Raw genomic sequence first — 25,867 nt, forward strand, 5'->3', positions numbered from 1 at the left:
GGACCCAGGAGCTTCAGAATTACTAATTCTTACTCTCCCACAAACTATTTTTATAAATGAGGATTATCAATTCACCTGTTTTGTAGAAAGCTAAAAGCCCCTTTTGCAAACATATCTATCTTTTCAGTATTTAAGATTCAGTAAGTTGAAACAGAAAATTTTAGTAATTTGAAAATCAGAATTTGAATCGTGAGTATAATTTACTAGTAGTTCATGTTATTAACCCAAGCTGTGAAGAAATGCCAACAAACATAAATTTTTGGATTATTTCCTATATCTAACTGGCTCTAAATAAACAGTGGTCTAATATCTACATTTAATGTATCTGTGAATTTTTACTTGACCTTTTATATTCATAATTTACTTTAAAAAGTCAGCTAATAAGTGATCCAATTAGATTATATGTGTACAGTATTTATTTATGATGTTCATCTTTGTTAATAAACCTACATGTAACTACATTCCCAAATCTCAATGGGCCTAATTATATGGGAGCACTTCAGAAATATGAAACACAGGCTCTGGGTTTCAATTTCTACTTCAGTTATGGAAACCTGGGCAAGTAACAACCTGAGTGCTAGTTTCCTCAGTTGTAATCTGATGACAATTATAGTACTCAATTAATAATGTTATTATGGTGATTAAAAGAGAAAAGTCTTGTTGCCATGTCCAGAACGTAAGTAACTCAAGAGTAACAAGGAGTGGTAGGGGAAGGTTAAGATTCTTAGAAATAGAAGGCAGTAAAAATTAGCTTACTTGAGAGTATATAGCAAATATGGAAAAAATATATAAGCTTGACCTCTGTAGTCTCCATTTCCCTATAGGGGTTAACCAAAAATCAGAATATTGATGTTATTAACAAGACTTAATTTGAAAAATTCAAATGACTCATTAGCTTATACCTCAAAAGTTCAGTAACACAGAAATCACTTAATCCTAGTGAGAACCGAATTCTAATGACCTTTGCCCATTCCATGTGAGCCTGATAAGACTTGTACTTTCAGTCCCACAATTCTATGCTGAAGCACTTGAGTACTGGTCCATCAGTGAAACTTCATTATGGATACCTGAAAATAACTCAAAACACACCTTAATAATGGATCTTCACCACATACAAGATTATGGTATGACTACAGACGTATATATGTGGGACAATTGAAACAGAAAATATTAACTTACCAGTTCTGTTAAATGTCTGAGATGTCCAATTTCTTCTGGAAGTGAGACCAATTTGTTATTACTAGCAATTAAGACTTTCAATGGTAAATTACACAAATGTACTGGCAGTGTTGACAGTTGGTTCCGACTAAAATGGGTAAGTAAAAAAAGAGAAGAGTCAGGACTCAATATTCAAGAAAAAAAAAAATTCCATCTTTGCCATTCTCTACTCAGTAAAATAACAAACATAACTCTTACAAGGAACAAACAGAATTTTAGATTTGAGTTCTAGCCTACATTTCCTTACTTGTCAACTTTCTAATTTTGAGGCACAACATTTAACCTATCTGCATCTTACACAGATTCCTCATCTGTAAATTGAGAATCCTAGCATCTCCTCTACCTATCTTACAGGGCTCTTCTACCATAAAACACCTCTGTCAATAATAAAGTGCTCAACATATTATTTTAATGAAGTTAAATTTATATAAGAAAATGACTTAAAAATAGGGCAAATAACTATCATTCTCTTCTTTCCAAAGATGATTTATAAACATAAAAATGTTTGTAATCTACTTCCCACATCAATCATTACAGTATATAATGAAAGGCAAAATGATTATGTCAACTGCACAATACAATGATTACATGTAAAAATATTTCAAAAGGATATTTCACTTGCTAATTTTCTTCAGTGAACACTTACAACTTTTTACTTTTAAAGTATATTTTATTGCTTATGCTATTACAGTCGTCCCATTCAATCTCCCCTTTGTTTCCCTCTGCCCTATACCCCCTACACCACCCCCCTATAATCCCTCCCTTAGTTCATGTCCACGGGTCATACATGTAAGTTCTTTGGCTTCTCCATTTCCCATACAATTCTTCACCTCCCCCTGCCTATTTTCTACCTACCATTTATGCTTCTTATTCCCTGTACCTTTCCCCCCATTCTGCCCATGCCCCCACCTCACTGATAACCCTCCGTGTGATCTTCATTTCTGTGATTTTTGTTTCTGTTCTATTTGTTTGCTTAGTTTGTGTTTTTGTTTAGAGTCAGTTGTTGATAGTTGTGAGTTTGTTGTCATTTTACTATTCATAGTTTTTATCTTCTTCTTTTTCTTAAGTCCCTTTAACATTTCATACAATGAGGGCTTGGTGATGATGAACTCCTTTAACTTGACCTTATCTGGGAAATACTTTATTTCTCCTTCCATTCTAAATGATAGTCTTGCTGTATAGAGTCATCTTGGATGTAGGTTCTTGCCTTTCATGACTTTGAATACTTCTTTCCAGCCCCTTCTTGCCTGCAAGATTTCTTGTAGGCAATTGTCTCCTTTTCTCTTGCTGCTTTTAAGATTCTCCCCTTGTCTTTAATCTTGGGTAATATAATTATGATGTGCCTTGGTGTGTGTTTCCTTGGGTCCAACCTCTTTGGAACTCTCTGAGCTTCCTGGATTTCCTGGATGTCTATTTTCCTTTGCCAGATTAGGGAAGTTCTCCATTATTTTTTCAAGTAAGTTTTCCATTTCTTGCTCTTCCTTTTCTCCTTCTGGCACCCCTATGATTTGGATGTTGGAATGTTTAAAGTTGTCCCAGAGGTTCCTTAGCCTCTCCTCATTTTTCTGAATTCTTGTTTCTCCATCCTGTTTCAGCTGGATGTTTATTTCTCCCTTGTGTTCAAAATCAACGTCTTCAGTCCTGATTTCCTTCCCCTCACTGTTGGTTCCCTGTATATCTTCCTTTATTTCACTTTGCATAGCCTTCGTTTCTTCCTTCATTTTGCAACTAAACTCAATAATTTCTATGAGCATCCTGATTACTAATGTTTTGAACTTTGCATCTGATAGGTTCTCTGTCTTTTCACTGCTCAGTTATATTTTGGAGTTTTGATCTGTTCTTTCATTTGGGCCATGTTTCTTTGTCTTGGTGCACCTGCTATTTTGTAGCGGGTAGGAGCTTAGGTATTTGCCAGGGTGGGGTAGCCTACTTCTCTGCATTATGGAGCAATATGTGGAGGAGGGGTCAGAGAGGGAAAAGTGCCTCTTGCTCAGTTCTAAACCGGCTTTCAGTCACTTTCCTCACTTCCCACAAGCAAACTGGGCCCTTCTGGTGCTTATTCCCAGGTGTGTAGGCTTGTGTATGCTCTAGGACCCTGTGGGTCCTCAAACAAACTCTCCTATGAGACTGGGAGTTTCTCCTACTGCTGCAGCCCCCACAGATTTTTACAGCCAGAGGTTTTGAGGCTTTCTCTTCCCATGCTGGAACCCTGGGTTGTGTGGTCCATCTTGCTCCTCAGTTGTTCCTTCTGGGTTATCAGCACATAAATGTGGAACCACCTGGTCAGTCAGCTGCTGCCTCACTGCCGTCCTCTCCACCTTGGCTGCCTGTCTCCACCCCTCCTACAGGTCTGAAAGAATGTTTCTTTTTTAACTACTTGGTTGTTGGACTTCCACACAGTTTGAGTTTCTGGCTATTCTGGTTGGTTTTTGTTTTTAATTTTATTGTTGTCCTTTTGTCTGTGCGAGGAGGCAAAGTGTATTGACCTATGCCTCCATCTTGGCCAGAAGTCACATATAACTTTTATGATAAAGTAACAGAAGAATTCTTGTAAGATATGAAAAAATGGATTAGATGAGTTGATGTATTTGTACATTCAGAACTGAATACACAAAAACAAATAATCAGAGGAACCAAACAAAGTAATTACAAGTCTACTATTCTCATTTGATGAAGCTTATCTGAAAATGTCATTGTAGAACCACTGCTACAAGACTGCTACAAGCCTACTAGGCTAATGGCTATTAGAGTATATCCATGATTGCAAAGACAGAGGGAAAGACCAGAGGGACATAGGAAATACTGTTAATTTAGCCTAAGAACATGTACAGAAATTGCTGATATGAATGGGTAATATAAAATTGAGTGAAAGGGAACAGAAATTTGAAAAGGCTACATAAAACCAAATGTTAAAAAAAGGAAACAACATCTTACCTAATATTTAAGAATGTCAGAGCCTGTAGATTTAGGATTGCCTCTGGTATATACCGAATACAATTTTGGTATAAGTTGAGATTCTCAAGAGAAACAAAGTGACATGCTTCTATGGGAATTTCTGAGAGGCGATTTCGTGATAGATCTGAAAGAAAAAATAAATTAAGTTTAAGATCAATCCTTGCTACTTACTTTATTGAAATGTTAAACAGGCAGGTTTTGTGGATGTTTGAATTACCAAGAGTTCTTATTGTAAGGATTGATCCAGAATAAACATTCAAATATTTATTAATTGAATAAACCACTTTAACTCATGCCCCTACACCTGTTGCTGGGAAATACTGATTCCTTTCGAGTCTCCACATATACTACAAAATAAAAACATTACTCTTTGCAAGTAACACAAAATTCTAAGGCATATCTGCCTTACAAATTACTTCAAAGATCATACTAAGTACCAAGTATCCAAGGAAATGAATGGATCCCTAAAATCTGCCTTTACAAAAGCACAGACAACATCCAGAGATTTTTTTAAAGAGCAAAGCAAAACCAAACCAAACAAAAAATACTGTTCCTTTCTTTACCAGTCAAGATGACCAGGGTTATGTCAAAGAATTCATGAACCACCTTTGCTCCCACTGGCCAAAAAGGAGGCAATTTGAGCTTCACTAAAGACAATAGTTGTAATAGACTGAAAGCTATTCACACATACTGAATCATACAAGCATTTAATGACACATCCCCTCTCCACCTCCCAAAATTAACAGAGAACCAATTCATTATTTTGTAAACTGATAAAGGGGAAAATTCAAACATTTATTTTGCATTCCTTATACATATTACTGAGTATCCAAAGAGAAAAGGGATGCATCTATATATATTTTAGCTGTAAATGAAAAATAATGGTGGAATATAACCATTTTCCAACTCTCAATAAACTACTGGATCTAGAATTGGGTATTAATGGTTGTTATCTTTACAAAGAGACAATAAGAAATTATATGCCTCCCACTAAAAGAATAGAACATCACTTATGGTTCTGCTAAAGGGACAAGGACCTAGTCTAATCAAGCTTCTGGATCAGTTGCAAATTTTCAGGAAATGCAAAGGACAGAGAAATGGGCTGAAATACAGTCACTCTACCACTACCCATTTACATTTAATAAAATACAGTGTGAAATTCATCTGCTCACTACTGTTTCCTCTCTGCTTCTGCTCTACCTTAAAGTCTTTGCTGGGAATTATTTGGTGAGACTCCTTTATTGAGAACTTTCCCTCTATCTAATAGAGGACCTATTCCTGAATATCTTGCTTCCACCATAACAAGTGAATGGTATTTTGGCTAGGAACAGGTACAGATGTTTTCATAGTAACATGTACATGTTATTTTACTACCTTCTAGTTTCCAGTGTTACACTAAGTAGCTCAGCACATATCTGATCACTTTCTCTGTATAAGCAACTAGGCAGCTTATAAGCAGCTTATTCTCTGTCTCTGAACCACCCCCAACACTCTAGTCTGAAACTCAGTAGGCTTTCAATCCTTCTTTAAATCAGAGAAATCCTCCTCTTTTATATCTTTAGTTGTTACATCTCTTCAATGTGCTCCCTCTCCTTTACATTTTTTTTCTGTTTTGGTATACTCTTCTACATAATATCCCAAGACCATGAATTTGAGTCTCAACAATAATCATCCTTTCCACAAATAATCATTTGTTTTGCTTTGCTTGTTAAACTTGTTACCTCTTCCAATAGTTCTAGTTCACTGAAGACACTTGTTCTAGATATAATCTTTGTTAATCCTTTCTCTTGCTGATGGAGTTCCTTTAAGAGAATTATTTTCCATTGCCAATTCATACCTTGCCTCATCCTTAGAGCTCCGGTCAAACTGCTAGAATTAACACCAAAATAATGGAAGCAACCTCTACAATGCTCTGGGACAACTTCCTTCACCTCCAGCTGCTGAATTCCTCCAGGCACAGCTCTTTCTGAGGACTCAGGTTTTAATAATTGCCCCATAGAATCTGGCCTCCTGTTTTTATACAGATCCCAGACTCACATACCCTCTACAGGGCCCACTAGACTGTGAGCTCCAGAGCTGGTTTACTCTGAAGTGATAGTGACTAAATGAAGTTGGGCAAGTCTATCATTATGCCAAAATGCCATCATTAGGAAAAAACCCAAGTAACATAGACCATTAGGTACTAAACTAAATACTCCCTACAAAATCACTTTGCAAATCACTTCTTTAATACAAAGTACAATAAGAATTATTTTTTCAATTCCTATTTAAATTTTATTTGTATAATTTTAAAAGTTGAATAAAAGATAGAAATTAACTTCAATTGCAAACTGTTCCTTAAATATTTAAATTTAACTCAAAAAAGGACAACTTTAGGCATCAAATTAAGTTTAAGAAGAGACTACCAAAAGTCATTTTTCCTAATATTTGTATTATAAAGCTAAATTACTTAAAAATTCAGACAAATGAAGCAAATGACATTCATCTTCTTTTTTTGCCCATACTAGGAAGGGGAAAAAATGATAGCAAGGTATACACTAAACTTAAATGTATCTCAATAAACAAGTACTCCCTAATTTTTAAGTAATCAGCTAATTTATGACATAAATTTACTTTTGAACCCAGAGTTTCTAAGAATTCTTGTAAGTTCTCCCATTTAAATTGTATTTTGAATTTAATTTGGGGACAAGTAACTTCTCTGTGTTAACTGAGTAATTTTTTTATATGCTATAAATTCATGAAAGAGGCTAAATTAGTTAGTTGGGTCATAGATCATATTATGGAAAATACTGCGAAGTACTACTGGTTTATAAAGGATAATTTTGCCATAGTTCCCCAAAGAGGACATAATTTTACAGCCAAAGAAGTGTGATAAAAGAGGGAAAAAATTACCTTACAAAAAACTTCAGTTAAAAAAAAAAAGGGTATGTTTCATACTTAGAAATATTTTTCTGGTTATAAAAGCAATGTATAGTAACTGCATGTATTCAGAAAACTACATAAAACATATATGCATTCAAAGAAATAAAATACTGCCAGAACCCTAGGAGCCCCAACGTTGCTCTTCCTAATCGTAACCCTTTCCCTCCCCAAAAGAGGAACCAATACAGTGATTTTAGTAATAACCATTTCCTTGATAATTTGCAGATCGACACTTTAAATTTGCAGTTTTGCCTCCTGTATTAGTTTCCTATTGCTGTTGTAATAAATTACCAAAAACTCAGTGGCTTAAAACACAAATTTAAGTTTGGTTCAAGAAGCAATCCAAGGAGGTACCTGGACATACCTCCTCCTATGGACACACTGAGTCTTAGCTACATATGGAACAATGTGCTTAAAAAACCCCTAAAGATGGACTGAGTGATAACTACACATAATGCAAATGAGAAGAAAACCACAATAAAGAGGATAGCAGAGGCTGAGACACAGTCTCACCATAAAATCCACCCCGGCATGGAGACCCACATCAGGGGAAAACTTGAAACCCAGAACTTCTCCTCGAGAAGTTAAAGGTTTGAAGCCTACATCATGCACTTCAACTTTTAGGACCTGCATTTGAGAGATATGTCTCCAAAACATCTAACTTTGAAAATCAACAGGGCTCATGTTCTGAGCTTGGACCTACCTGCTCCAGGACCCAGCTCAGAGGAGACTGACCTGTTTTTATTAAAGCACTGGCCTTAGGGGCAGGCATCTAATTTAACGTACACATATAAGACTCTGCTGAATACTCTCTGGAGACAGAGACTGGCATGAGCCATCTTTGCACTCTCCCTTTGCCATGCTCCATAACACCAATATCTCCTAGAAGGGAGCTTTTACATGCATCTGGTGGCCCATCTTTGCAGTGCTGCCCAGGAAATGACTCTAGTTGGCTTGGCTCTGAAGACTAGGGGAGCTTGCATTCCTGGTCTCAAAGGACTGTAATAATCAGTGTCATTCAGAAAGGAGCTCATACCTCTGCCTAGTGCCCCAATTCTGGCAGTTGGTAACAGAGGACACTCTATATTGCCTGCCTCTGGCTGACAGTGGGGTATATGCTCATGGGCAACCGACTAAAAAGAATTTTTAAACAGCTCCCACCCACAGGGCACAGCAAAAGGCAACAGACTCAAGAAGCTCTGTCATTCTGTGAAAGAGGCTTATGGCTAATCATCATAGCTCTAACTTGAGGGTAGTTTTCTAACTCAACACACATTCAGGGTGTGACTAGAATCCTTTCCTCAGACCTTGGAGGGCAGGCATTACATTCATGCTCTCCCTTGGCCATACTCCAGAGTGCCAGTGTCTCCTGGAAAGAAGCTTTACCAATTGGTGCCCTGGTTTTTGCAGCTGCCACCCAGAAGCACCCCTTGATCAGTGGCTCTGGGTCCCACAGGACTGTGGCAATTGGAAAGAGAGTTCTCGGCAGGTGGCCATCACCAGGGCACTATGCAGATAGCAGACCGAGGCACTTACCCAGTCCTTCTGTAAAGAACGATTCTTTGCTTCTTTGTCCTGTAGTTTTGGCCAAAGAGGCACACTTCAGGTTTGGCAAACATATAGTAGACTATGGAACTGTCCTCAAGGAATGTAGGCTGTGGATACCATCCTGGTGCTCCCTCTATGCCTTGTTTCAGATCACTTGTATCTCCCAGAAAAGAGCTTATACACTTATGTGGAGCCCCTGTTTTTGCAACTGCCACCCAGGAAACACTGCCAGATCACCCAGCAAGTGAAGTTTATACTTGTGGTCCAACAGGACTGTATATATTTGCATACTCTTAAAAGCTGCTGCCTATAGGTCTGGATTCCACAGAAGTTGAATCTAGGTGCTTAGATACTCCCTGTAGGGATGCTGACAGGTCTTGGCATATCCTAAACTACTTGGAGCTATTAAAAATAAAATGGGCTGCTTGGACAAGCATAAAAGTTTAAGAGACAACAGGGCTGCAGCAAGGTTGAATTACAATGTTCACCTCCTACATGACACCATTCCTTCAAAACAAGAACAGGAGACTGTTTCATCCACTGTAAACAAAAAACAAAAAACAAAAAACAGAGAGTCAAACAAAGTGAAAGAATAAATCAATATGTCCCAAATGAAAGAACAACATAAAATCCTTACAAAAAAATTCTTAATGAAATGGAGTTAAGCAATTTTTACCTGATAAAGAGCCCAAAGTAATGGTCATAAGGATGCTCACTGAACTAGTGAAAAAGAATGAATGAACAGTGACAAATTCAACAAAGAGATGAAAACTATAAATAAGAAAGTACCAAACAGAAGTAACTGAGATGAAAAATATAATAACTAAACTGAAAAACAAAACCCAAAAACAAACAAAAAACCCTATAGGAGTTCAACAGCAGATGAGATGAAGCAGAATAGAAAATAAGTCAACTCTAAGACAAGGCAGTGAAACTCACCCAATCACAGCAAAAAGAACTAAGAATGAAAAAAGTGATGATAAATTAAGGGGCTTATAGGACAGGATCAAACGGACTAATATTTGCATTTCAGGGTTGCAAAGGAGGAGGAGGAGAAAGGAGCAAAATCTTTGTTTGAAAAAATAATGGCTGAAAACTTCACTAACCTGGAGAAGGAAACAGACATCCAGTCCAAGGAAGTACAAAAGTTCCTAAGATAAACTGAAGAGACCAACACCAAAATACATAATTACACTGTCAAAACTTAAAGATAAAGAGAAACTATTAAAAGTAGCAGAGAAAAACAACTTATTAAGTACAAAGAAACCCCCATAAGACTACCAGCATATTTTTTTCCATGGAACTTTGCAGACCAGAAGAGAGTGACATGATATATTCAAAGTGGTGAAAGGAACAACAACAACGAAAAACATCAATCATGAATACTCTACCCTGGAAAATTATCATTCAGTTAATTAAACAAGAGAGAAAGAATTTTCCAGAGAAGCAAAAGCTAAAAGAGTTCATCATCACTAAGCTGACTCTGTGAGAAATGTTAAGGGTTCTTCTTTAAGCTGAAAATAAAGAGTAAGCTGAAAATAAAATTAATAACAGAACATCTCACTGGGGAGGTAAATATATAGTAAAGGTAGTAGATTAATAATTTATAAAGCTAGTTAGAAAGTTAAATGACAAAAGTAGTAAAAAGTTATTATGAATATAACAATAAGGGATACATAAGTTAAAAACATATAAAATGTGACATCAAAAAAAATAGGGAGGAAAGTAAAAATGTTGAGTTTTAGAATGAGATCAAACTGAAATTGTTATCAACTTAAACAGACCATTACAGATATAAGTAGTTATATATAAGCTTCATGGTAACCACAAAGCAACCACCTATAGGAAATACATAAAATAAACAAAGAGAAAGGAATGTAAGTTTACCACTAAAGAAGGTCATGAAACCATGAGAGGGCAAGAGAGGGAACAGAAAACTACAACAAACAGCCAGTAAGCAATTAATGAAATAGCAACAAGTACAAACCTATCAGTTATTACGTTTCTGTTAATGGACCATATTCTCCAACCAAAAGACAGAGTGGCTGAATAGATAAAATGATGCCATCTATACACTGTATACAAAAGACTCACATTGTTTTTAATCCCCGCCCAAGGACATGCTCATTGATTTTACAAACAGGGAAAGGGAGAGAAAGAGAGGGAGATGAAGATCAATGTGAGAGAGAAACATCGATCAGTTGCCTCATACACGCCCTGACTGGCAACCAAACCTACAACCTAGGCCTGTGCCCTAACTGAGAATTGAGCCTATGACCTTTTGGTTCATGGGACGATGCTCCAACCAATTGGGTCATGTGGGTCAGGGCTACAAGAGACTCACTTTATTATTTTTAAAATATGTTTATTGATTTTAGAAAGAGAAACATCTATTAGTTGTTTACCATAGGTGTGCCAACCTAGGACTGAACTAGAAACCTAGGTACGTGCTCTGACTGGGAATCAAATCCCCAACCTCTTGGTGTACTGGATGACACTCCAACCATTGAGCAATGCCAGCCAGGGCAAGAGACTCATTTTAGATGCAAGGACACACAGACTTAAAGGGAAGGGAGGAAAAATAATATTCCATGCAAATGAAAACCAAAAGAAAGCTGGAGTAGCTATATTTATAAAAGACAAAATAGACTTTAAAACGAAGACCAATTAGAAACAAAGACTGTAAGAACAAACAAAGATGGGTGTTACATAATGATAATAGGGTTAACCAACAAGAGAATGTAACATTTGTAAGCATTTATGCATCCCATGTAGAATTATCTAAATTATAAAGCAAAGATTAACAGAGTTAAAGGGAGAAATAGACATAAATATAATATTAGGAGACTTTAATACCCCACTTACATCAATGGAAATATCCAGATAGAAAATCAATTAGAAAACACTGGTCTTTTAAAAAAAACATTCACTCACTCATTCATTCACTTGTTATTTTTAGGGAGAGGGGAAGGAAAGGAGAAAAAGAGAGAGAGAGAAACAGCAATGTGTGGTTGCCTCTCACATGCCCCACACTGGGGACCTGGCCTGCAACCCAGGCATGTGCCCTAACTGGGAATTGAACCAGCAACCCCTTGGTCCGCAGGCTGGTGCTCAATCCAATGAGCCAAACCAGCTAGGGCAGAAAACATTTGTCTTAAGATTCGTGTTGGACTAGACTGACTTAAAAGACATATACAGAATATTCCATTCAAAAGCAACAGAATACACATTCTTCTCAAGTGCATGTGGAACATTTATTTAACAGGACAGATCATACATTAGGCCACAAAATGACTCTTATAAATTTAAGAGTACTGAAATCATATCAAGTATCTTTTCCAACAAAAATGATATAAAACTAGAAATTAGTAGCATGAAGAAAGCTGGAAAATTCACACATTTGGTGGAGAGCAAATAATATGCTACAGAATAACCAATGGGTCAATAAATTAAAAAAGAAAAAAATACTTTGAGATGATTTGATTTTGGGTGGTAGGCACACAATGCAATATACAGATCATATATCATAGAAATGTATACTTGAAACCTATATGATCTTATTAACCAATGTCATCCCTAACAAATTTGAATTAAAAAATAAAAATTAAAAAAATACTTTGAAACAAACAAAAATGGGAATATAACATACCAAATCTTTGAGATGCAGCAAAAGCATTTCTAAGAAAGAAGTTATAAATGTCTACCTTAAGAAACAAGAAAAGACTCAAATCAACAATACAGCTTTATACCTCAAGGAACTTAAAAAACGAAGAACAACTGAACTATACACAATTAGCAGAAGGAAGGTCATAACAAAGATTAGAGCGGCAATAAATGAAAAAGAGACTAAAAAGACAGTAAAGAAGATCAGTGAAACTAAGAGCTGGTTCTTTCAAAAGATGAACAAAATTGAGAGACCTTCAGCTAGACTCAGTGAGTAAAAAGAGAGGATTTAAAATCAGAAATTAAAAGGACATTATAACTAACATTAGAGAAATACAAAGGACAAGAGACTACTATGAACAATTACATGCCAACCTAGAAGGAAGAAAAAATTCCTAGAAACATACAACCTACCAAAACTGAATCTTAATGAAATAACAAATCTGAACAGATCTATTACTGAGATTAAATCACTAATCAAAAACCTCCCAACAAACAAAAGACCAGAATCTGAGCTTCAGTAATGAATTTTATCAAATACTCAAGAAAGAATTAATACTAATCCTCAAATTCTTCCAAAAAGGAGAAAAGGAAGCTCTTCCAAACTAATTTAAAGAGGCCAGCATTACCCTGATACCAAAATCAGAAAAGGAACCTGCAACTAAAGAAAATTAAAGTTCAAGCCCTGGCTGGCGTAGGTCAGTGGATTGAGCGCGAGCTGTGAACCAAAGTGTCACAGGTTTGAGTCCCAGTCAGGGCACATGCCTGGGTTGCAGGCCACGGCCCCCAGCAACCACACATTGATATTTCTCTCTCTCTCCCTCCCTCTCCCCCCCCCCTCTCTCTCTCTCTCTCTCCCCCTCCCTTCCCTAAAAATAAATAAAGATCCTTAAAAAAAAAAGAAAATCATTTAAAAAAAAAGAAAATTAAAGTTCAATACCCCCACTGAATACAGATGTAAAAATCCTCAAAATATTAGGAAACCAAATTCAACAAACAACACATTAGAAGAATTATAAACCATGATCAACTGAGATTTATTCCATGGATGCATGGATGGTCCAACTTCAGCATATCAGTCAATGTGATACAACACATTATTAAAATGAAGGATAAAAGCCAAATGATCTCAATAGATTCAGAAAAAGCATTTGGCAAAACTCAACATCCATTTATGATTTTAAAAATCTCAACAAAGGGTACAGAGGGAACATACCTCAATAGACTAAAGGTTATATGTATAGAAGCCCACAGCTAACATCCTACTCCACGGTAAAAAGCTGAAAGCCTTTCCTCTAAAATCAGAAACAAGATAAGGATGTCTACTCTCACCACTTTTATTCAACATAGTACTGGATGGAAGTCCTAGCCATAGCAATTGTGTAAGAAAAAGAAATAAAAGGTATCCAAGTTGGAAAGGAGTAAAAATAGTCACTATTTCCAGATGACATAATATTATACCTAGGAAACATTACAGACTCCATTAGGAAACTGTGAAAATAAATTCAGTAAAGTTGCAGGGTACAAAATCAGTACATAAAATCTATTGTATTTCTATACAGTAATAACAAACAATCAGAAAGAGAAGTCAATCCTGTTTACAAATGCATCAGAAAGAATGAGGAAAAAAATTTAACCAAGGAGGTGAAATACGTGATATTGAACTGTGATACATTAATGAAAGAAACTGAAGAAGACACCAATAAATAGGAAGATATTTCATGTTCATGGATTGAAAAAATAGTATTTTTAAAATGTCTATACTACTTAAAGCAATATACATATTGAATGCAATCCCAATCAAAATTTCAATGGCTTTTTTCAAAGGCATAGAACAAATAATCCTAAAATTTGTATGAAACCACACCAACCAACCAACCAACCAACAAAAAAAAAAAGCCCCTCTGAAGAGGCAAAGCAATCTTGAGAAAGAACAAAACAAGAGGCATTATGAATCTTGACTTCAAACCAAATTACAAAGCTATAGTAACTAAAACAGTATAGTATTTTTAATTTAATTTTTTAATTTTAATTATATTTTATTGTGGTTATTACAGTTGTCCCAATTTTCTCCCTTTGCCCTCCTCCACCCAGAACCCACACTCCCTCAAACAATCCCCACATCATAGTCCATGTCCATGGGTCATGCATGTATATTCTTTGGCTACTATATTCCCTATGCTGTACTTTATATCCCTCTAACTATTCTGAAACTGCCAATTGTACTTAATCCCTTCACCTTTGGTGACCATTCTCCAGACAGCTTTCCCACCTGGAATCCATCAAAATGTTCTCTCTATCTGTTCTATTTGTTTGTTTGTTTTGCTTTTTAGATTCAATTATTGATAGATATGTATTTATTGGCATTTCATTGTTCATATTTTTGATCTTCTTAAAGAAGACCCTTTAACATTTGATATAATACTGGTTTGGTGGTGGTGAACTCCTTTATCTTTTTCTTGTCTGGGAAGCTCTTTATTTGTCCTTTGGTTCTAAATGATGGCTTTTTGGGTAGAACAGTCTTGGTTGTAAGTCCTTGCTTTTCATGACTGAATATTTCTTGTCAATCCCTTGTGGCCTGCAAAGTTTGTTTTGAGAAATCAGCTGACAGTATTATGGGAACTGCCTTGTGCTAACTGCTTTTCTCTTTCTGCTTTTAGGATTCTCTCTTTGTCTTTAACCTATGGCATTTTAATTATGATGTGTCTTGGGGTGGGCCTTTTGGGGCTCATCTTGTTTGGGATTCTCTGTGCTTCCTTGACTTGTACGTCTATTTCCTTCACCAAGTTAGGGAAGTTTGCTGTCATTATTTTTTCAAATAAATGTTCAACTTCTTGCTCTCTCTCTTCTCCTTCTTGCACCCCCATGATTCTAATTTTGGTATGCTTTAAGTTGTCCCAGAGGATCCTCACACTAGCCTCATTTTTCTGGATTCATTTTCTTCTTGCTGTTCTGATTGGGTGTTTTTTGCCTCCTTATATTCCAAGTCTGACTTGATTCTTAGCTTCAACCACTCTACTGCTGATTCCTTGTAAAGGGTTCTTTTCAGTTAGTATATCCTTCATTTCTGACTGGTTCTTTTATAGGGTTTCCATGTCATTTTTATGCTGTTGAAGTTCCCTCTGAGTTCATCTGCTCTTCCTTTAAGTTCACTCAGCAACCTTATAACCACTGTTTTGAACTCTGCACCTAGTAGACTGCATGTCTCCGTTTTGTTTAGTTCTTTTTTGCAGTTTTGTTCTGTTCTTTCATTTGGGCCTTGAACCCTGGTCTCATTTTGGCAGCCTCCCTGTGTTTGTTTCTATGTTTCTATGTATTAGGTAGAGTTGCTACCACTCCCAGACTTGGTAGAGTGGCCTAATGTAGTAGGTGTTCCATAGAGTCCAGTGGTACAGCCTTCACTATCACCTAAGTTGGGTACTCAAGGTACAGCCTCTGTGTGGATTGTATATAGCCACCTCTTGCAGTGAGCCTTGACTGCTTTTGGCAGATCAATGGGAGGGACTTCCCAGGCCAATCAGGTGCAAGGACTGGCTGTGACCAGCAACCTCTGACCACTGTGGAGGATCAGCTATGCAGGACTGACTCCACAGAGCAGGACTTAACTCAACAGGGTTCTGCCCACTGAGTCTACCCCTTGAGTGTTTCACTTGTGGAGGTGGTTCAGTGACGGTGCTCCAGTATTGTTTGTACCTGTTCACAGGGTGTACAGTCTCTGGGGCCTCTTCAGGAGGTACATGCCAAAGTCAACCACCACTTGTGTTCTGTCTGGAAACAAGTGGCAGAAGCTACAATGTAATCAGCAGATAGTTGTTATGTGTGCCTAGCTTGGAGGTATCCAAGCAAGGCCAAGCTGTGAACCAAGGCCAGGTGCTGCTAGTGCCTGGCCCAGGGCCACTTAGAGAGAGGTACAGGGCTCAGTGAGGTCAGCTGCTGCTTGTTTGAGAGAATTTAGGGAAATCTGAAGCATGAACCAAGACTTTCATATTGAAAAGTCACTGGAAACAGTTTGGGTGGGCCCAAAATTGGGTGGGTCAGAGTCGGGGAATCACCAGAGTGGGGTAAACCAGTGTCACCCAGGTTTATAGTCTCATATATGGTACCCACTGGCTGGCTCTGTGGGAGATGGGCTCAGAAAAGGAAAAATGGCCTCTGCCAGCACTTCTGTCTTGGAGAAAGCTGCACCCCCCCAGCTCTTGCCCTGATGCCAGACATTGTAGTTGCACCCCATATGTCTATGATGCTCTTTCAATCTCCTGCCCTGCACTGGAGCTCAGAAGTAGGTTTGAATAAGTTCATGTGTGGGCCCTTGAGGAAGAACTGACTTCAGCAGTTTCTGTCTTCTGCAGTCTCAATTTCCAATACTTTTTACAGCCAGAAGTTATCTTCCTGGGCTGGGGTGGTCTAGCTTGGGGCTGGGACCCTAGATCCCAAGATATCCCTCCTGACTTTCATCCACCACTGTGGGTGTGGGACCAGCCTGTTCCACCAGTCCACCACTCCTATCTACCTCATTGTGTTCCACAGTTGTAGGACTTCCATTCAGCCTGATTTCTGGTGGTTCTGAATAATGCTTATTCTATAGTTAGTTGTATTTTTGATGTGGTTGTGTGAGGAGGCTAGTCATGTTTATCCATGCTGCCATCTTTACGAGAAGTCAAAATAGTTTGGTATTGGCATAAAAAGAGACACACAGATCAATGGAACAAAACAAAAAGCCTAGGAACAAACCTACACATATATGATCAATTAATGTACGCCATAGGAGCCAAGAATATACAATGAGAAAAGAACAGCCTTTTCAAAAACGGTGTTGAGAAAACTGGACATAGAAAGAAAAGAAGGAAAGAGACACAGAGAGAGAAAACAAAGAAAACTCAACCACTATCTTCTACCATATACAAAACTTTACTACAAATGGGATCAAAGACTTGAATATAAGGCCTGAAACCATAAAACTCCTAGAAGAAAACACAGGTGATAAGCTCTTTGATCTATTTCTTTAAAAAAATATTTTTTATGGATTATGCTCTGATAGTTGTCCAATTTTTCTCATGTTTTTCACCTCTGAACTGTATCCTGCCTCCTACCCGCATGCCCCCCCCTTAGATAATGTCCATGGGTCATACATATAAGGCTTTGGCTTCTACATTTCCCATACAATTCTTAACCTCCCCCTGTCTATTTTGTACCTACCAAGTATGCTTCTTATTCTCTGCACATTTTCCTCCCCATTCTCCTTCTCCTCCTCCCCACTGATAAACCTCCATGTGATCTCCATTTCCGTGATTCTGTTCCTATTCTAGGTGTTTACTTAGTTTGTTTTTTTTTTTTAAGGTTTGGTTGTTGCAAGTTGTATTTGTTGTCATTTTACTGTTCATAGTTTTAATCATCTTCTTTTTCTTAAGTGAGTCCCTTTAATATTTCCTATAAAAAGGGTTTGGTGACGATGAACTCCTTGAACTTGACCTTATCTAGGAAACACTTTATCTGCCCTTCCATTCTAAATGATAGCTTTGCTGGATAGAGTAATCCTGGATGTAGTTCCTTGCCTTTCATGATTTCAAATACTTCTTTCTAGCCCCTTCTTGCCTGCAAGGTTTCTTTGGAGAAATCAGTTGACAGTCTTATGGGCACTCCTTTGTAGGTAACTGTCTCCTTTTCTCTTACTGCTTTTAAGATTCTCTTCTTATCTTTAATCTTTGCTAATGTAATTATGATGTGCCTTGGTGTGTTCCTCTTTGGGTCCAACTTCTTTGGGACTCTCTGAGCTCCTGGACTTCCAGAAGTCTATTTCCTTTGCCAAACTGGTGAAGTTCTCCTACATTATTTGTTCAAATAAGTTTTCAATTTCTTGCTCTTTCTTTTCTCCTTCTGGCACCTTGATGATTTGGATGTTGGAACATTTAAAGTTGTTCCTAAGCTTCCCCCCACTTTTTTTTTTTTAATTCTCATTTCTTTATTCTGTTCTGGTTGAATGTTTCTGTCCTTCTTCTGGTCCAAACCGTTGACTTGAGTCCCATTTTCCTTCCCATCACTGTTGCTTCCATGTACATTTTCCTTTATTTCACTTTACACAGCCTTCAATTCTTCCTGTATTTTGTGACCATATTCAACCATTTCTATGAGCATCCTGATTACCAGTTTTTTGAACTCTGCATCTGATAGGCTGGCTATTTCTTCATCACTTAGTTGTATTTTTTCTGTAGCTTTGATCTGTTTCATTTGGGCCTTATATTTCTGTCTTGGTGCCCCTGCTACATAGTAAGGGGCCTTAGGTATTTGCCAGGGCCAGGCAACCCATGTAGCTAAGTTGTTGCACTGTATGTCGGGCAGGGGTCAGAAAGGGAACAATGGTGCTTGTTTGGCTCTTGCCCTGCTTTCAGTCACTTGCCCCACTACCCACAATCAAATTAGGCCCTCTGGTGCTGATTCCTGGTGGGTGGGTTTGAGTATGTTCTAGGACTCTGTGGGTCTCTCCAATAAACTCTTCTGTGAGGCTGGGAGTTTCTCCCACTGCTGCAACCCCCACAGGTTTCTTCAGTTGGAGGTTTTGAGGTTTTATTTCCCTGTGTTGGAACTCTGGGTGTCATGTCATGGTGTGTCTCACTCCCAATTGTTCCTCCTAGTGTACCTGCATACAAACGTGGGACCACCTCATCTGCCAGCCACAGCCTTGTCTCATGTCCAATCCACCCAAGCTGCCTGTCTCTGCCCCTCCTACCAGTCTGGATAAATGTTTCTTCTTTAACTTCTTGGTTGTCAGACTTCCATACAATTCGATTTTCTGACAGTTCTGGTTATTTTTTGTTTTCAAATTTGTTCTTTTGGTTGTACAAGAAGGCAAAGTGCATCTGCCTATGCCTACATCTTGGCCAGAAGTCTGATTATAGAATTTTTATCTTTGATTACATTCATATGGAATTCATTTTACTTTTTTTAAAATATTTGATTTATTTATTTTTAGAGGGAAAGGCAGGGAGAGAGGGAAACATCAATATGTGTTCACCCATCGTGTGCCCCGAACAGAGAACCTGGCCCGCAACCCAGGAGTGTGCCATGCTGGGAATAAGACCAGCGACCCTTTGCTTTGCAGGCCGCACTAATTTTACTCTTTACTCCACACCAGCCAGGACTACTTTTGCTCTTTATTCCACTGTTCTTTTATACATCAGTGAATATTTTTGTGCTCATAAAACATTATTCTCTTAATGTGAAATTAAATTGACTTTCTAATGTTAAATCTTGCATTTCTGATATGAACTCAATTTAGTCATCATGTAACAGTTTGATTTCACACAAACCTCCTAAATTTCTATGTCTGTGCCAGTGTAGGCAATCCTAGGTTGTTTTCCAGACTGCAAGCTCAATTGAGATTTGCAAAGTATTGTAAAAAGCCTCAAGTTGGATAAAAAATAACTTTATAATTAAGCTATTTAGTCACTTCTATACATCATATCCTCAATGTGGCCTAGGTTTTTCACTAGCCATTATGTTTTCTTCTTTTGCTGGTGATAAGAGCCAACAACTGTACCACTGTTGGCCCAGCCCTTGGATATATTATTCAGTTAAGCAAAGTGGAAAATGCCTATTTTAGCCTGATACAAATATAAGAAAAATTTTGGCTAAGGAATATATCATGAAAGTTTCAATTAACTAAAAGAAATATCTGTATTTCAATGAAAAAACATTTAAGGCATTGTTTGCAAACATAACTGATTATTTTACTTACTGTAAAAATCTTACCCTGAGAGTTAAACTCATCCCAAAGATACTATAAGTTTTATAATTATGTGTTAAGCAAAAAGTAAAAAGAATCCTCAATATTAATGGGTGAGGTGCATAAAAATGATCACTCTAGATTTATACAGCAAATATTTAATGAGTCTCTATGTTATGAGGGTAGAAACTATGTTTTTTATTCAACTCTGTATATCTGGCTGTTAGTAGTGCTATACAGTACAGAGCACATAGTAAGGGCTCAATAAAATATTTGTTCAAAAAATCAGCAAATGGATGAACAAAACTGGACTTTGGAATGAGTAAGAATTCTGTCCCCACCTACACAGCTTCATCTACGGTAAGACTATAACATAATTAAAGTACTGAAAAAGGACCAAACCACAATTTTTCCTTTATGATTTTTTTCTTTTAAGAAATACTACATAACCTGGATTGAAAATAACTTTTTTCTAAAGAACTAAATATTTACATAAATCAAATCCAATGACTGAGGGCAAAACTAGCATATGTATCAAATTATAGATATCTTATAATTATTTTTTAAAGTGTTTTAGGGCCCTGGCTGGTATAGCTCAGTGGATTTAGTGCCGGCCTGCAAGCTGAAGGGTTGCTAGTTTGATTCCTGATCAGGGCACATGCCTGGGTTGCAGGCCAGGTCCCCAAGTAGGGGGCCCATGAGAAGCAACCACCCATTGATGTTTCCCTCCCTCTCTTTCTCCTTTCCCCTCTCTAAAAGTAAATCAAATCTTTTAAAAAATAAATACATGTTTGAGGTATACAAGATACGAGCTGCAAAAGTGAAATTAGATCACATTCTTATACCACACACAAGAATAAATTCAAAATGTACTAAAGACTTAAATCTTAGACCGGAAAGCATAAAATCACAGAAGAAAACATAGACAGCAAAATCTTGGACAATGCTCATAGAAGTATTTTTTATTGGATGTATCTCCCCAGGCAAGAGGAGCAAAAGAAAAACACTAAACAAATGGGACTTCATCTAACTAAAAAGTTTTTACACAGCAAAGGAAAACAACAAAATAAAGAGACAACTCACAGAATGGGGGAACATGTTTGCCAATACATCTGATAAGGAGTTAATATCCAAAATTTATAAAGTACTCATAAAACTCAACAATGAAAAAAAAACAAACCCTAAACAATCCTATTAAAAAATGGGCAAAAGACCCCAATAGACACTTCTCCAAAGAGGACATACAGATGGCTAATAGACATATGAAAAGAGGCTCAACATCACTAATCATCAGAGAAACATAAATAAAAACCACAATGACATACCATCTCATACATGTCAGAATTGCCATCATCAATAAATCAACAAACAATAAGTGCTGGTGAGGTTGTGGAGAAAGGGGAACCCTTTTGTGCTGTTGGTGGGAATGCAGACTGGCACAGCCACTGTGGAAAGCAGTATGGAGATACCTCAAAAAATTGAAAATAGATCTGCCTTTTGACCTAGGAATTCCAGTTCTGGGAATACATCCAAAGGAACCCAAAACACTAATTTGAAAGAACATAAGCACCCCTACGTTCATTGCAGCATTTACGATTGCCAAGATATGGAAGCAGCCCATCCCCATCAGCAGATGACTGGATAAAACAACTATGGGACATTTGCACACTGGAATTCTACTAGGCTGTAAAAAAGAAGAAAATTTTACTCTTTGCAACAGTATGGATGGACCTGGAGAACATTATGCTAAGTGAAATAAGCCAGTCACAGAAAGACAATGCCATATGATTTCACTCATACGTGGAATCTAACAAACTGAACAAGTAAAACAGAAACAGATGCATAGATGGAGAACAGATGACAGCTAGTGAGGGTGGGGGGAGTTAGGGGTTGGAGGGATTGAACAAAAAGAAAAAGGACTCATGGACATGGACAACAGTGTGGTAACTGTGGTGGGGGGAAGGGAATATAAAGGGACTAAATGGTCATGGAAAAAATAAAGATAATGTATTTTTTAAAAAAGTGTTTTAGGTATAGAATCTTTTTTCCATTTGGAAATATAAAATGTTTTTAATTTACAGTATTCCCCTTCCTACCCATGAGGGTAGCTGTTGTATCTTTCTCACATGCCACTTTTTTTAATAGCATTTTCTTATACTCTGGCACAAGATGTTCCAGGATTATCTTGCAACTTCCATGCCCCAATTCTGAAATCAGCTATTTTTCACCCTCATGTAACAGAAACATCTGTGACATGTCAGACCTGGGGGGTGGCAGTGAGAACAGGAGGGAAAGCCACCAATCCTGAGGAAAGTCTCAGAATAAATGACTGGTTCTTTGTAAGCCACTAAGATTTGTAGTGGTCTGTCACAAAGCAACAGCAAAGCAAAACAGAAATTGGTACCTGGAAGTGGAGTGCTGCTCTAACAAAAACCTAAAACGTCTGGCATTGGCTTAAAATGAGACAGCAAACAGTGGCCCTACAAGACTTTCCAGAACCTGTTAGTGGAGAATGGAGGGCAGTGAAAAAAATTGCTATTAAAGGCAGAACAATTAGAGAAACTAAAACCTGTAGTAATGTGATAGACAGAAAGGGTACCTAATGGATTTGAATCACCATAAATACATGTTGCTACCTGTAGTGAAATATATTAGTTGAAGTTAAGAAATATATGACAACAAAGACTACTAAATATTAATCTTAAATCTTGAGAAGGGTGTGTGTGTGTGTGTGTGTGTGTGTGTGTGTGGTTAAATTCACTTACATACCTACAATTTTCTAATTTAATTTCTTCCTTCACTTATTTTTAAATATCATTCAAATACATTACATGTTTTTCTTTTTCAAATAAGGAGAAGAAAGCAAACAATATCAACCAACTTAAAAGACCTTCTTTGCTCACACAGGAAAGAACATGAATTTCTACCTAGAATGGATTCTGGTTTCACATAATATTGGAATACAAACTCAGTTTGAGAGTCTATAAAGACCATCCTTAACTGTGATCCGATTCTTACAACATTTTATTTCATCTTGAAACACTATTCATCTCACACTCTGCCAAACAAAGTTTTCAATACCATACCCTGAAAAAATACAATCTGGAAAAACCTTTGATCTTAAATGGGACTTAAGACAGTGCTTTAGTGCTAGCTCTACTATTTATTACCCTCTTAATCTCTAACAAGGGTGTCTAACCTTTTGGTGTCTCTGGACCACACTGGAAGAAGAGTTGTCCTGGCCACACATTAAATACACTGAAATAAGTAATCACAAAACAATCTCATAATGTTTTAAGTAAATTTACAATTTTGTGTTGAGCCACAGGTTGGACACCCTTGCCTAGAATATTTCAGAATCTCCATCTCTAGCATTTCTGGTGAAATGCTTTCAATTACTCTATTTTACTTTTTTCCTGCATGTAAGAAGTATTCTAAGAGGTACTTTTTTTCCTGTCTGTCTCTAACATTAACTGTTCAATAACTTTACGATATTATGAATTAGAAGTAGTTGGTTCCTACTTTTGGGGAACAAGCATGAAGCCCAAGGATATAACAGTAATGTGGCTTCATAAACCTGCAAAAAACTTTCAGGAAACACTTATTTAACTGACATAGCATTTTACTACCAGCTAATTTTCTAACTGAAGGTCATGAGGTCCAGAAAAAGAACATAATTATTTTAATATCATGATATTGCTCACTTCTCATGAGGTGGCAAAAAGAAAAATGGAAAAAACTTAATTCTGTATAACACAAAACTTGTTAATAATTTAAATAATTTATTAACTTAAATCTCTTAAAAGAAACTAATTGTACATCTCTAAATACTCTTCCAATGTTTAATTCAACAAATTCTTTGCTCTTAGAAGTCTGTTCAATTTTGCCCCTTCTTCTGGATGAAGTCAAACTGATAATCACTGTTCTCAACTCTTCCAGCAGCCAGCCAGAAAGCAACCTTTTTCTCAGACTGTGTCTGACTTTTACATAGCTGCCTGAGCTCGCATTCTTTGACCCATCTTATCTAATTCACACTCTCCTCTGCCCCTCTGCTCTTCTCTCTATTTTCATGTAAACTATCAGAAGAAATATCATATTTTGCTATGTATAATGGACATCCATGCTTTTGGCCCAAACTTTCAGGAAAAAAACCTTTCATTTTATTTTTAATTCAATTATTTATTTATTTATGTTTAGATAAGATTTTGTATTAAAAGGAATTTTAGCATTTATGGTTGAACATATTATGGGACAAGAAATTTTATGTAACAACTATGAAACACAAGAACAGATATAAGGTATTTCAGATACCACCTACGTATAATGTGCAACCTTATTTTCCCTCAAAAATTTGGGCAAAAAAGTACGCATTATATACAGCAAAGTATGGTGATGTGGTAACATTTCTGTTAAAAGTAATCACCTATCTGATTCACAACCAAAGTAAGTTAAATTCAGTTCAACCAATTAATAGAAATATTTTGAATTTAAACTTAAGTTTTCCATATCACACACAATATAGATTACTTCTGAGTGTTTTCATCTTTTATGTATAAGCAGGTTACCTAAAGCACAGAAAGAAAAGCGACCAAAGGCTATCTTTCCCAAATCCCTTATTTAAAAAAACAGATGTTTTGGCCATCATGTATTGCTTATTATTATACAAGTATATATACAGTAAGACATTTTTAGGCTATCTGCTCAGCTTACAATGTTCTTAACTTCTTATTCACAAGGGCTGGCTTTCTCTCCCTCCCAGCAGAGTCATACATACCAGTGATTCTTGCTTAACCTTAGCGACCCTGTCAAAGGAAGTAACAGTGAAGTTTGGGTTCTCCTCAGTCTTAATATCCTGGTCAACTGCCCATCATTCAAGAGCCATCTCAAACATAATCTCACTATAATTCCCATGACTTGTCTAGACACTTAAAGAATTCTCCCACTGTGTTTCCATTATGCTACTGTAGTAATTTCCACAATACTGTAATTCTTCATTAGATTCTAAGTTCCCTGAAACCAAGAGCTTTTGTCTTTAGCATCTAACAACAATACCTGACTTATCAAAAGGTCAAGGGTATTTGGTAGAATTAACTCAGTGTGTTAAATTGGGTATTTCATGCTGATCAAATCTCTAATTAGCTGTTCTATGTTTTTTATTAAATTGGAAATTATTTCTGAATAATCAAAGTTCATTTGGTATGTAATTAATTTTTAAAATATGGGCTCCATGAAGGGAATCATAAGAAAGCATTCACACTTAGTAGTAGAAGAAATGTAGGAGACATATCTACAGACCAGGTCAGATTATGCCTATACCACTAACAACCCTCTGTAACATAAACTAAAAATAAAATGCGTAATCTAATAATGGAATATCTATGTATTTTTAAAAACTCAACAACAAAAATCCAAACAGTGCAATTAAATAATGGGCAAAGGACTTTATTAAAGTTTATTTTTTTATTGTTGTTTCAGTATAGTTGTCTCCATTTTGCCCCCACCACTCCCCCCACCCCAGCCATCCCCACCTCCTACCCTCAATCTCTGCACCCCTCTTGGCTCTGTCCATGTGTCCTTTTTATAGATGTTCCTGAAAACCCTTCCCCCCTTTTTCCCCTATTTACTGTCCCCTCCAGTTACTGTAAGTTTGTTCCCAATTTCAATGTCTCTGGTTATATTTTGCTATAGTATACAAAACACAGTGATATACAAATCGCCAATATGCACATGAAAAGACACTAATCATTAAGGAAATGCAAATCAAAACCACAGTGGGATACCACTTTGCACAATTAGCATGACTATTATTATTTAAATTTTTAAAAACTTATATTGACTCTT

General features: G+C 36.9%; 1 protein-coding gene across 6 annotated transcripts in view; it reads right to left on the reverse strand.

Moving 5' to 3' along the window:
- Positions 1–25,867, reverse strand: part of LRCH3 (leucine rich repeats and calponin homology domain containing 3) — a 141,490-nt gene that overhangs the window by 83,394 nt on the left and 32,229 nt on the right. For all 6 annotated transcript variants that reach the window (XM_045851129.1, XM_045851132.1, XM_045851128.1 and 3 more), the window contains exons 2-3: positions 4,153–4,297; positions 1,180–1,306 (exon numbers count right to left, since the gene is read on the reverse strand). In XM_045851129.1, the coding sequence (XP_045707085.1) occupies positions 1,180–1,306; positions 4,153–4,297 (272 nt within the window). The remainder of the gene's footprint in view (positions 1–1,179; positions 1,307–4,152; positions 4,298–25,867) is intronic.

Source organism: Phyllostomus hastatus, unplaced genomic scaffold, assembly GCF_019186645.2.
Source record: "Phyllostomus hastatus isolate PE091 unplaced genomic scaffold, TTU_PhHast_1.1 phas_contig_86, whole genome shotgun sequence".
NCBI lineage: Eukaryota > Metazoa > Chordata > Mammalia > Chiroptera > Phyllostomidae > Phyllostomus > Phyllostomus hastatus.